Below are 13820 nucleotides of genomic sequence, written 5' to 3' on the forward strand. Positions count from 1 at the left end.
ATTCTGCTATGTTCAGAATTATTTCCCAATTGAAACTATGTGGTGATAATATTACTGATCATGATATGTTGGAGAAAACTTTCACCACTTTTCATGCCTCGAATATGCTCCTGCAGCAGCAATATCGAGAGATGGGATTTAAAAAGTATTCTGAACTTATCTCACATCTTCTTGTAGCCGAGCAACATAATAGGCTATTAATGAAAAATCATGAAAGCCGACCTACTGGTTCTTGTCCATTCCCTGAAGTAAATGAGACGAACTTCCACCAAGCTAAGCGTGGAAGAGGACGTGGCCCCAGTCATGGTCATGGCCGTGGTCGGGGAGGAAACTCTAATCATGATAATAATAATGCACCAAAGAACCCTCCTCACCACCAGCAGTGGAAAAGGAAGGAGCAAAAGCATGAAGCGGTGCAAGCAGCAAAGCCAGAAAATGCATGCTATAGATGTGGAGGAAAAGGGCACTGGTCACGTACATGTCGTACGCCAAAATACCTGGTTGAGCTGTATCAAGCCTCCCTGAAGAAGACAGAGAAAAATGCTGAAGCAAATTTTATTTCTGAAGACAATTTAGACTTCATGCATTTGGATGTAGCTGATTATTTTGCACTCCCAGAAGGAGAAACAAGTCATGTGATCGGTAGTGAATCTGTAGAGATGTAAATATTTTAATTTTTGTTATTTGTAGTAGATAGTATGGTTATGTAATTATTGTACATAAATAAAAGTTATGCTTTGATAATAATGTTTACTATCATATTTATTTTGTTTATGTTATTTTGAAGAATATGGATAATCCTCAAATTATGTTTGGATCAAAGACCAATCATGAAGATATTTGTGTAGTTGATAGTGGAGCAACTCATGCCATATTCAAAGATCAGAAATATTTTTCTTATTTGCATAAGGAAAAAGCAAATGTTTCTACAATTTCTGGTAATATAAGTTTAATTGAAGGCTCCGGAAGAGCTATTGTATTTCTGTCTAAGGGAACAAAACTTATTATCGACAATGCATTGTACTCCTCCAAGTCCCGAAGAAACTTGTTGAGTTTTATAGATATCCGCCGAAATGGGTATCATGTTGAGACAATAGATGAAATGAATGTGGAATATATTTGTATTACAAAGAATATTTCTGGCCAGAAATGCATTGTAGAAAAGTTACCAACTTTATCTTCTGGCTTATATTATTCAAAGATTAGTACAGTTGAAATACACTCTATCGTAAACGAGAAGTTTACTGATTCAAATACTTTTGTACTTTGGCATGGCCGTTTGGGCCATCCTGGATCAATAATGATGAGACGAATTACTGAAAATTCGAGTGGGCATCCATTAAAGAACCTAAAGATTCTTACAAATAATGAATTTTCTTGTGATGCTTGTTATCAAGGCAAAATGATCACTAGACCATCACCAATAAAGGTTGGCATTGAGTCCCCTACCTTCTTAGAACGTATACATGGGGATATATATGGACCTATTCACCCACCAAGTGGGTTGTTTAGATATTTTATGGTCCTAATAGATGCATCTTGAAGATGGTCTCATGTGTGCCTATTATCATCTCGCAACCTGGCGTTTACAAAGTTATTAGCCCAAATAATTCGATTAAGGGCACAATTCCCAGATTATCCTATAAAGGCTATTCGCCTTGATAATGCTGGAGAATTCTCATCTCAAGCTTTTGATGATTATTGTCTATCAGTTGGGATAAAAGTTGAACATCCGGTAGCTTATGTTCATACTCAAAATGGCCTTGCAGAGTCATTTATTAAACGACTGCAATTGATAGCAAGACCACTACTTATGAAAACAAAATTGTCCACTACTGTTTGGGGCCATGCTATCTTGCACGCAGCATCACTTATCCGTCTCAGACCAACCCATTATAATAAATATTCTCCGTCATAATTTATTTTTGGTCATGAACCAAATATTGCCCATCTACGAATTTTTGGATGTGCTGTATATGTGCCAGTAGCAACACCACAGCGCAGTAAGATGGGCCCCCAAAGAAGGTTAGGAATATATATTGGGTTTGAATCACCCTCTATTATTCGCTATCTTGAACCATTGACGGGAGATTTATTTACTGCTCGATTTGTAGATTGTCGATTTGATGAAATAAATTTTCCACAATTAGGGGGAGAGAAAAAGGAAATCAAAAGAGAAATTGTGTGAAAAGTTTCATCATTATCTCACTTTGATCCACGTACCCCTATATGTAATCAGGAGGTCCAGAAGATCATCTATTTACAGAATATAACAAATCAAATGCCAGACGCATTTACTGATTTGAAAAGGATTACTAAGTCACATATCCCTGCAGGGAATGTGCCTATTCGAATTGATGTCCCAGCAGGACCATCTATTAGCATGAGAGCTAGTGAACCTAAAGCACGCCTGAAGCGTGGTAGGCCTATGGGTTCTAAGGATCAAAATCTTAGAAAAAGAAAATCGAAAAATGATCAAAATGATATTATGAAGGGATCTCCTGAAGAGACCCAAGATCTGATTAGTTATGAGATTCCTGAAGAAATCAATAAACCCGAGACTCAAGTGAGCGAAGAACTTTTAATAAGTTCTACTGGTGATGGGATTAATTTAAATCGATCTGAAATAGTGGTGGATAATATTTTTACATATAATGTTGCACTTAACATTATGCAAGATAGTGAGGATTTTGAACCCCGATCTGTCGAAGAATGTCAACAAAGATCTGATTGGCTAAAATGGCAAGGGACAATTCAATCAGAATTGAACGCACTTGCTAAAAGAGAGGTCTTTGGATCAGTAGTCCAAACACCTGCTAGTATAAAACCAGTCGGTCATAAATAGGTTTTTGTGCGAAAAAGGAATGAGCAAAATAAAGTTGAAAGATACAAGGCTCGCCTTGTCGCACAAGGATTCTCACAACGACCTGGAGTCGATTATGAAGAAACATATTCACCCGTTATGGATGCCATAACATTTCGATATCTCATCAGTTTAGCCTTACGTGAAAGGCTTGAAATACATCTAATGGATGTGGTTACAGCTTATCTGTACGGGTCACTTGATAATGAAATTTACATGAAAATCCCTGAAGGATTTAAAATGCCTGAAGCATATTCAAAATCTCGGGAAATGTACTCAATCAGATTACAAAGATCTTTGTACGGTTTAAAGCAATCTGGGCGCATGTGGTATAATCGCCTCAGTGAATATTTGCTGAAAGAGTGTTACATAAATGATGTTATTTGTCCATGTATTTTTATAAAGAAAATGGCTTCAGAATTTGTTATACTTGCTATTTATGTTGATGACATAAATCTTGTTGGAACTTCAGAAGAGCTCCAAAAGACAATTGAATATCTTAAGAAAGAATTTGAGATGAAAGATCTTGGGAAGACAAAACTTTGTCTTGGTCTGCAAATTGAACATTTAGCAGACGAGATCTTTATCCATCAATCTGCCTATACAGAAAGGGTCTTAAAACGCTTTTACATGGACAAAGCACACCCATTGAGTACACCAATGGTTGTTCGATCACTTGAAGTGAATAAGGACCCGTTCCGACCTCCAGAAGAGGATGAGGAGCTCCTGGGTCCTGAAACACCCTATCTCAGTGCAATTGGTGCACTTATGTATTTTGCTAATGTTACAAGGCCTGACATAGCATTTTCTGTTAATTTACTAGCAAGATATAGCTCTTCTCCTACACGGAGACATTGGAATGGGATTAAGCATATATTGCGATATTTAAAGGGAACTCTTGATATGGGTTTATTTTATGCTAACAAAGATAGTGCAGATCTTGTTGGTTATGCAGATGCAGGTTATTTATCTGATCCCCATAAAGCTAGATCTCAAACCGAGTACGTGTTTACATGTGGAGGTACTATCATATCATGGCGCTCCACAAAACAATCTATTATTGCTACTTCTTCAAATCATGCTGAAATAATAGCTATTCATGAAGCAAGTAGGGAATGCGTATGGTTGAGATCAATAATTTATTTTATTCGAGAAAAATATGGTTTGGAATGTGAGAAAAGACCCACAATTTTATACGAAGACAATGCTGCATGCATAGCCCAATTGAAGGTAGGATTTATAAAAGGAGATAGAACGAAGCACATTTCACCAAAATTATTCTACACATACGATCTTCAGAAAAATGGTGACATTGATGTGCAACAAATCCGTTCAAGTGACAATCCGGCAGATTTATTCACCAAATCTTTACCAACTTCAACTTTTGAGAAGATGGTATACAAGATTGGAATGCAGAGACTTAAATATTTGAAACAAGGTTTTCATCAGGGGGAGTAAAATACGCGATGTACTCTTTTTTTCTTATTAAGTTTTTTCCCACAGGGTTTTCCCTATAAGGTTTTTAATGAGGCAGTTAGCAATGCGTATTACTAAATATGTGTACTCTTTTTCCTTCATTAGGATTTTTTCCCACTGGATTTTTTCTAGTAAGGTTTTAACGAGACACATTATCTTTTAATGAACATCCAAGGGGGAGTGTTATGAATATATTATATTATGGATGTTCATTTAGTACTCCGTTGTAAATAAGCTTCATGAAGAAGTTTATCCATATGAGACTCCGCCATAAATATATTTATCTATTTAGTACTCTATTGGAAATAAGCCTCCTGAAGAAGCTTATCCTTTCAGTACTCCGCTATGGATAAATATTACCCATGATAGAAGATTATCTATATCTGGCACAATAGTTTAGAGCAGCAGCTTACAAGCAGCTTACACAGCAGCTTGCAGTAGCAGCTTCCTTTTTTCTATAAATAGAGGAGAATTCAGTTCATTATGTACGGAAGTTTGAAGTTTGAATAAGATATCAATTTCTCTCTATACTTGTCTTTACTTTACAGTCTTTATTTTATAACAAAATAACTAAATTTTATCTATTATAAGAGTAAGATCACTGAATTTTACTCGTCATAACAATAAAATTTATTCAAAGACATTTAGTAAAACTAAGATAATACAAGCTTTTCTTGGTAGGATAAGTTATTCTTCTCCTTCCATTTGTAGTATCAGTAGACTTGCAGTTGCTAATTTAGTTAGGTAAACTTCTATGGTGTAACTAAACTAACAATAATTACCAACAATTAGTTTGTTAAATTTCTTCAAAAAATACTCTGAGCCTCCTTTACTCAAAGTTATCTCTAGGCAACATTTACCATTCAGAGTGTTGACTAGTTTAAGCCATCCAAAGAATTCTTAAGCACATATTTGACAACTTAATCAACACAATAATAACAACGACAAACTCTGTATAATTTCACAAGTGAAGTCCGAGGCGGGGAGTGTGTACGCAATCTTAATCCTACATTGTGAAAATAGAAAGATTGTTTTCGATATACCATCGACTCAGGAGAAACATAGTCACAACCAATTAACTATGACTAATATACTTATCTACATCAACTGTCAATGAGTTTATATATTCGTATATATTAACATGTTGTAACATATAATAACATGGCTTATTATACGTCAGTATTTTTATTTATTATGGACGATTATCTATAACTATTTTTTAAATGACTTGATAGAGTGAACTTTTTTTTATTGTCATCGTATATAAGTTAAACTCATTAACTATATCTTATCAACAAACACTCATAGTCATAAAAAAAATAAAAAAAAATTAAAGATATTTCTCCACCTCTAACTCTAAGTCATTTTGCTTGTGAAAAAAATGAGTAACCAATCACCATCACTTTACTTCATTCACTCATTTATTTCAAACTTATATTTTCTTTCTTTTTTCTTTCTTTCCTTCTCCTAAATTAACTCTCTTTCTCTTTTCATATTTTCTCATATTGTGTTTATTTCTTCTTCATCTTCATTTCTTTAGCCTCTTTTAGTCCCCCTTTTACACAATGGGGAACTGTTGCTCAAGGGGCCAACCTGATAATGAACATACAAATAATAATGATCATACTAGACAAAAATCCAATACCAAAAATGATCAATCAGTTTCAAATAATTCTCAACAACAACAAAATCATGGTTCAATTACACCACCAAAATCTCCTGATCCTTCTTCAAAACCATCAAAAAATTCCCCTATAGGTCCAGTTTTAGGCAGACCAATGGAAGATGTTAGAAAAACATATTCTATAGGTAAAGAATTAGGGAGGGGTCAATTTGGTGTTACACATTTATGTACACACAAACAAAGTGGTGAACAATTTGCATGTAAAACTATAGCAAAGAGGAAATTGGTTAATAAAGAGGATATTGAAGATGTGAAGAGAGAAGTACAAATAATGCATCATTTAACAGGGCAACAAAATATTGTTGAATTAAAAGGGGCCTATGAAGATAAACATTCAGTGCATTTGGTTATGGAATTATGTGCTGGTGGTGAATTATTTGATAGAATTATTGCTAAAGGACATTATACTGAAAGGGCAGCTGCAACTTTGTTAAGAACAATTGTGCAAATTGTACATACTTGTCATTCTATGGGAGTTATTCATAGAGATCTTAAGCCTGAGAATTTCCTCCTACTTAATAAAGATGAAGATTCACCTCTCAAGGCTACAGATTTTGGTCTTTCTGTATTCTACAAACAAGGTAAGAATTATATATTTATTCGCACTCAATGTTTACGCCTTTTATTGCTTTTCATTTATTTTCTGGTTCTTATGATGCTGTTATTATTTTATGATTTCTGTTGGCGGTACTGATATATTATCTTTTTTGTCTTTTTGAACCGAGGGTTTATCGGAAACAACCTTTCTACTCCCTCGGGGTAGGGGTAAGGTCTGCGTACACACTAGCCTTCCCAGACCTTACTTGTCGGATTTTACTGGGTTGTTGTTGTTGTTGTTTACTCAATGTTTATACCAAACAACTGAATGTAAGATATAATTATATAAATACTGATGTATTCTCACTTTAGAATGGGAGCTTTGGAGCAACGGTAAAGTTGTCTCCGTGTGACCTATACGTCACGGGTTTGAGCCGTGGAATCAACAACTGATGTTGGCATCAGGGTAGGCTGCCTACATCACACCTCCTTGAGGTGCGGCCCTTCCCCGGATCCTGCATGAACGCGGGATGCTTCGTCCACCATGCTGCCATTTCTTTTCTCACTTTAATTTGTGACTCTTATGGTTATATTGTTCGATTTGGTTTAAACACGCAGTGTAGATAAGTATTTAGCGTATTATGATATAATTTGCTTGGTTCTTGAAATTATATTTGGTTTGCATGATTCTTTGATTATATTTTGTTAGTATGATTTTTGGAATATATTTGGTTAGCATGATTATTCTTGGGACTTTGGATGTAATATTAATATATCTCTTAAAATTTTGTATTGTGCAGGAGATGTGTTTAAGGACATTGTGGGTAGTGCATATTACATTGCACCTGAAGTCTTGAAAAGAAGATATGGTCCAGAAGTTGATATATGGAGTGTGGGAGTTATGTTATATATTCTTCTTTCTGGTGTTCCTCCTTTTTGGGCGGGTATATCACTAACACAAACCTTAGAGTATTCTTTAAGTTAGAAAAATAAGAGGCAAAATAAACACATATGTTTTTAATATCTGATTTGTGAGTCATCGGTTCACGTGAATATATTATCATGTGGAAGAGAATAGGTATTGAAAGCAAAATGAGATATCGAGTCGCTTAAAGTAAGTAATTAATAAAATCTCCTCCTTACCCTTTGTAATTTTATCTCAGTGTCGGATTCAGGATTTAGATTATTGAAATATATATAAGTTCAAATTGAAAGCCGTGTTTCTGTTGAACTCGTACAATATTAGTATATTTTTACCAACAACGGTTGTGGTAGAGTGGTAAGTACTCCTCCATCCTTAACCAGAGGTCTTGAGATCAGTCCTAGGTATGGAGTCGCCTTTGTTAAGAGCGCTTTATCCCCCAATATGGGACTTCCCGGCGCGAATCTGGATTTAGTCAGGCTTCAATGCAGATACCGGACACTGGATAGGAACCCCAAAAAACAAAAATATTAGTATATATTTGTGGAAATGAACTTCATGGACTAAGAAAATCCTAGTAATGGTATGTAGAGAAAGAATAGTCTATGTTACAATAGAGTGAGATTAATTAGAGATTAATGAATGATTATTATTAATTTGTTTTCAGAAACTGAACATGGAATATTCAATGCAATATTGAGAGGACATATTGACTTTTCAAGTGATCCATGGCCTGCAATTTCCCATGGTGCCAAAGATCTTGTCAAGAAGATGTTGACTATAGACCCTAAGCAGAGGTTGACAGCAATCCAAGTCTTAAGTAAGTGTTTTACATTGTTCAGTAGAATTCAATCATCCCCTCTTATAATCTGTCTGCCAATATAGTAATTTGTTAAAGGATATTCGAAAGGACTCCTCAAAAATGTTGTCAGGTGTGTGTCGGATCCTCCAAAAGTAGTGCATTTTTTAAGGATCTGATACGTGTGCGAACAATTTTGAAGAGTCCGAGCAACATAATTTACATAATAGCTAACAAACTTTTTATATGAAGATCATCCATGGATCAAGGAAGATGGAGAAGCACCAGATACACCACTTGACAATGCTGTTTTGAGTAGGCTCAAACAATTTAGAGCTATGAACAACTTCAAGAAAGTTGCTCTCCGGGTAATATATTTGCTCGAATCCTCAAGAAATGTTGCTGTATCCGTGTCGGATTCTCAAAAAATATATTATTTTTAGATGATCCGACACGAATGTGACGACATTTTTAAAGAATCTGAGTAACATAAGTTTTTGACGTCAAGTACATTTTAAGAATTAATTATCAATGTACCAAAATATTCACTTGGAGGAATATATTACAGGTAATTGCAGGATGTCTATCAGAGGAAGAGATTATGGGATTGATGCAAATGTTCAAAAGCATGGATACTGATAACAGTGGGGCAATAACACTTGAGGAGCTAAAACAAGGACTTGCCAAACAAGGCACAAAATTATCTGATTATGAGATTCAACAGTTAATGGAAGCTGTAAGTTCTCTAATTACTTATTATTGCAAATACCAAATTATTTTCTTATATTTAACTTGTTAATTCCTAATTAAGTTGTTAGTAATATCAATTGCACTTAGGAGGGTATCCACCTTAGGTCGGCCCAAGTGGTTGAGCTTATATCATAATTTATGGCAATGGGGACCTAAAAAAAACGTCTTGAGTCGGGGCTCTATCGGAAACAGCAACAACGACAACAACCCAGTATAATCCCACAAATGGGGTCTGGGGAAGTTAGTGTGTATGCAGACCTTACCCCTACCTTATGAAGGTAGAGATGTTGTTTCAGGTAGACCCTCGGCTCAAGAACAGAAAAGGGAGCAATAAACAAACAATAGTATCAACAAGGTACCCCACCCTCCAGTAATCTTTGTGCAATAAAGATTATTGAAAATGTTGCAACTTGCAAGTCTCTTATTCGTCAAGCCATGGGCGAAGCTAGGTGGGCAGATGGGGGTTCAGCCGAACCTCCTTCGCCGAAAATTACACTCTATATTAAAAAACTTTATGCATATATATTAGTTGTAGAATCCTCTTAGCGCTTCTTTGCGTGTTTACTTTTTATTTTATTTTTTACTTTTCAAAGTTCGGTGGCTAAGACCCAAATTGACTATCTACTCCTAAGGAGGTGTGATAGAGGGTTGTGCAAGGATTGCAAGATTATCTCGAGTGAAACACTCGCGACCCAACATAGGCTCTTGGTGATGGATGTCGGCATCATGATAAGGAGGAAGAAGAACGTGGTTCGGGGCCATCCGAGGATTAGGTGGGGTGCCTTAACGAAGGATAAAGCCCAAGAGTTGGAGGGGAGGTTGTTGACTATGGGGGCCTGGAGGAGTAGTGAGGACGCGAGCGATATGTGTAAAATGACGGCAAATTGTATAAGAGAGGCTGCGAGAGAGGTGTTAAAAGTCTCGAAGGGTTACTCGGGCGGTCACAGGGGCGACTGGTGGTGTAACACCGAGGTCCAGGGAAAGGTGGAAGAAAAGAAAATGGTGTACCGGAGGTTAGTGGAGAGTACAGACGAGGAGGAAAGGAGGATGAACAGAGAAAGATATAAGACAGCTAGGAAGGTGGCGAAGTTAGCGGTCACGGAGGCTAAGACTACAGCATTTGGTCGCTTGTACGAAGAGCTGGGGGACAAAGGCAGGGACAAGAGGTTATTCCGGCTGGCCAAGGCGAGAGAAAGGACGGCTCATGATCTAGACCAAGTGAGGTGCATCAAGGACGAGAAATGCAGAGTGTTGATGGAAGATGCTCAGATTAAACGGAGATGGCAGACCTACTTTCATAAATTGCTGAATGACGAAGGGGACAAAGATATTGTGCTAGGGGAATTGGAGCACTCCGAGAGTCACCGATATTTTAGCTACTGTAGGCGCATTAAGGTCGAGGAGACCGTAGGGGATATGCGTAATATGCACAGGAGAAGAGCGACCGGGCCCGACGAGATTCTGGTAGAATTCTGGAGGTTGGTGTGTATAGCAGGATTGGAGTGGCTAACTGGGCAGTTTAATATTATTTTCAGGACGAAGAACATGCCATAAGAATGGAGGTGTAGTACGATGATACCACTATACAAGAACAAAGGTGATATCCAGAATTGTAACAACTATAGGGGTATCAAGTTACTAAGTCATACCATGAAAGTTTGGGAGAAGGTAGTGGAAGTGAGGGTGAGGAGGTCAGTGTCAATATCCGATAACCAGTTTTGATTCATGCCTGGTCGTTATACTATGTAAGCTATCCATCTTATAAGGAGATTGGTTGATCTGTATAGGGATAGGAAGAAAGCTTGCACATGGTATTTATTGACCTAGAAAAATCATATGACAAGGTTCCTAGGGAAGTTCTTTGGAGATGCCCGGAGGTGAAAGGTGTTCCGGTTGCTTATATTAGGGTGATTAAGGACATGTATGATGAAGCTAAGACTCGGGTTAGGATAGTGGGGGGCGACTAGGAGCATTTTTCAGTTGTTATGGGTTTACACCAAGGATCGGCGCTAAGCCCGTTCTTATTTGCCTTGGCGACGGACATACTAACACACCATATCCAAGGGGAGGTGCCATGGTATATGTTATTCGCCGATGATATTGTCCTTATCGATGAGACGCGAGGCGATGTTAACGAGAGGTTGGAGGTTTAGAGATAGACCCTTGAGTCTAAAGATTTCAAGTTGAGCATGACTAAGACAAAATATATGGAGTGCAAGTTTATCGGCGTTTCGGGAGAAGCAGACATGGACGTTAGGCTTGACTCTCAAGTCATTCCCAAAAAATGGAGTTTTAAGTACCTGGGGTCGGTTATCCAAGAGGATGAGAAGATTGATGAGGATGTTACACACCGTATAGGGGTGGGGTAGATGAAATGGAGGCTAGCGTCTGGTGTCTTGTGTGACAGGAAGGTGCCCCCAAAACTTAAAGGTAAGTTATATAGAGCGGTAGTTAGACTGGCCATGATGTATGGTGCAGAGTGTTGGTCAGTCAAGAATTCTCATATCCAAAAGATGAAAGTTGCAGAGATGATGATGTTGAGATGAATGTGTGGGCAGACTAGGCTGGATAAGATTATGAATGAAGATATCCTGGTGAAGGTGAGCGTGACTCCCATAGAAGACAAGATACAGGAAGTTAGGCTTAGATGGTTCGGGCACGTATGGAGGAGAAGTATGGATGCCCCGGTTAGGAGGTGTGAACGACTGGCCTTGACGGGTGTGAGAAAAGGTAGAGTACGGCCTAAGAAATATTGGGGAAAGATGATCAGGCAGGACTTGGTGCAGCTTCAGATTCCCGAGGACATGGCCCTTGTTAGGACGTTGTGGAGGGCGAGCACTAAGGTTGTAGGTTAAGAGGTAGGAGGCTAGTCTGTATTTTGCCTTAAGCTGCTAGTGGCTTCAATTGTGTCCATATTACTTCATTAGGGTTGCAGGTTAGGTCGTAGGAGGCTAGTCCGATAGTGTAGTGTCTTAGGATGCTAGTGGCTCTTGTTGTATCCATATTACTCCATTGTGTATATAGTACTGTGCCATTGTTACTGCCTATTGTTATTTCTTTTCTCTCTATTTTATGGTTATTATGTTGTTGATGTTATCTTTCTTGCTCCCTTTGCTATTACTGCTCCACTATCTCTTTTCATCTTCTTGAGCCGAGGGTCTATCGAAAATAACCTCTCTACCCCTCCGGAGTAGGGGTAAGGTCTGCGTACACACTACCCTCCCCAGACCCCACTTGTGGGATTCCACTGTGTTGTTGTTGTTGAATTCCCTTGATGAAAATCCTACGTCCGCCACTGCGTCAAGTTAATGTTAATTTTCATTGAATATATTAAATTAGGCTGATGCTGATGGAAATGGAACCATAGATTATGAAGAATTTATTACAGCAACAATGCACATGAACAGAATGGACAAAGAAGAACATCTTTACACTGCATTCCAATATTTTGACAAGGATAATAGCGGGTAAGTCCTGTTCGAGGATTTAATTTATACATACTGATCGCATAAGAAGAATTAGTTACCTCTGTAATATTTGTAACCAACTTTCTCATAGATTAAAATTTGATTTATTTTCTTTCAATTTGTCCAGGTACATTACAATAGAAGAGTTAGAGCAAGCTTTAAGAGAATTTGGAATGACTGATGGAAAGGATATAAAGGAAATTGTTGCTGAAGTTGACTCTAATAATGTAAGCTTAAAACATGAGTACACGTTATATGAAATACTTGGTATGACGGAAAATATTTTCCAAATTTTTTCTTAAAAAAAGGTTTTCGGGACAACAAGTTATTTTCTGATGTTTGGTTATCAAAAAAATATTTTCTAAAAAAAAAAACATTTTTCACCAAAAGATGAAAAATGAATTTCCGCATTTTTGGGATAAAGTTATTTTCGTTCACAATCATCTCAACAAGAAACTTCATGTCATTGCTCCAACCAATAGTTACACATTACTATTAATATTTAATATACGGAAAATTTTCATCAAAATACTATCCGACTTGCTAACATTATTATAAATGTCAGTTATATTATTTATTTTGAAAAGTATTTTTCACTCTCCAACTGAGCACCCCTGAAATATAACTACTCTATAAAGAAGCCATTTTTTATAAAATATTATTCAAAATATATTTTCCCTTTCTACCAAACATTAAATTTTCAAATATATTTGGTAATTCATGAATAAATAAAATTATTTATTTTTGCAGGATGGTCGAATCAACTATGAAGAGTTTGTAGCTATGATGAGAAAAGGAACTCCAGAAACTGCAGCAAATCTAAAGAAAAGAAGGGAGTCATTTGTTGCATAAATTTTCATTGTTAATATAAAAAGAATTCAAAATTAAAGAAAAAAATCAAAGTCATTGGTACTTTTATTGGAGGGAAGACCAATGGCTTATTTTGTAAAGTTTTAAGAGTCATTCATGAAATTTACAAAAGTTCATGGATGATTATGTAAATTAAATAACTATCATTTTTCCTAAAAGCAAATTTGAAAAAATGAGATTGTAGAATTCATGAGTTTTTTTGGGATTTTGTTAAGAGTGGGAGATATTCTTTACATTATCTATGTATATATAAGGTAAATCCTTTTGTTGCCAAATTGTTGTGTGGTTGGTGCTTAATTGTTATTTGGAGACAATGGATTTCCTATTAGTGTTGCTATATAGTTTGTGCAGTATTAGAAATAGGTAATAATTGTTGCATTTGTAATCAACTACCTTCAAACATCACCAAAGGATGTGGTGTATCGGATGAGACTGCTCCTCCCTTAGCTAGA

At 36.8% G+C, this 13820-nt stretch overlaps 1 protein-coding gene across 1 annotated transcript; it reads left to right on the forward strand.

Moving 5' to 3' along the window:
- Positions 1–5832: 5832 nt before the first annotated feature.
- Positions 5833–13682, forward strand: LOC107827020 (calcium-dependent protein kinase 17-like). Its single transcript, XM_016654076.2, has 8 exons — positions 5833–6604; positions 7361–7504; positions 8150–8302; positions 8534–8649; positions 8850–9017; positions 12371–12498; positions 12626–12725; positions 13249–13682. Exons 1-8 carry the CDS (start codon positions 5905–5907, stop codon positions 13348–13350), a joined length of 1611 nt encoding a protein of 536 aa, XP_016509562.1. The 5' UTR covers positions 5833–5904; the 3' UTR covers positions 13351–13682.
- Positions 13683–13820: the final 138 nt, after the last annotated feature.

This window comes from Nicotiana tabacum, chromosome 9, assembly GCF_000715075.1.
Source record: "Nicotiana tabacum cultivar K326 chromosome 9, ASM71507v2, whole genome shotgun sequence".
Taxonomy (NCBI): Eukaryota; Viridiplantae; Streptophyta; class Magnoliopsida; order Solanales; family Solanaceae; genus Nicotiana; species Nicotiana tabacum.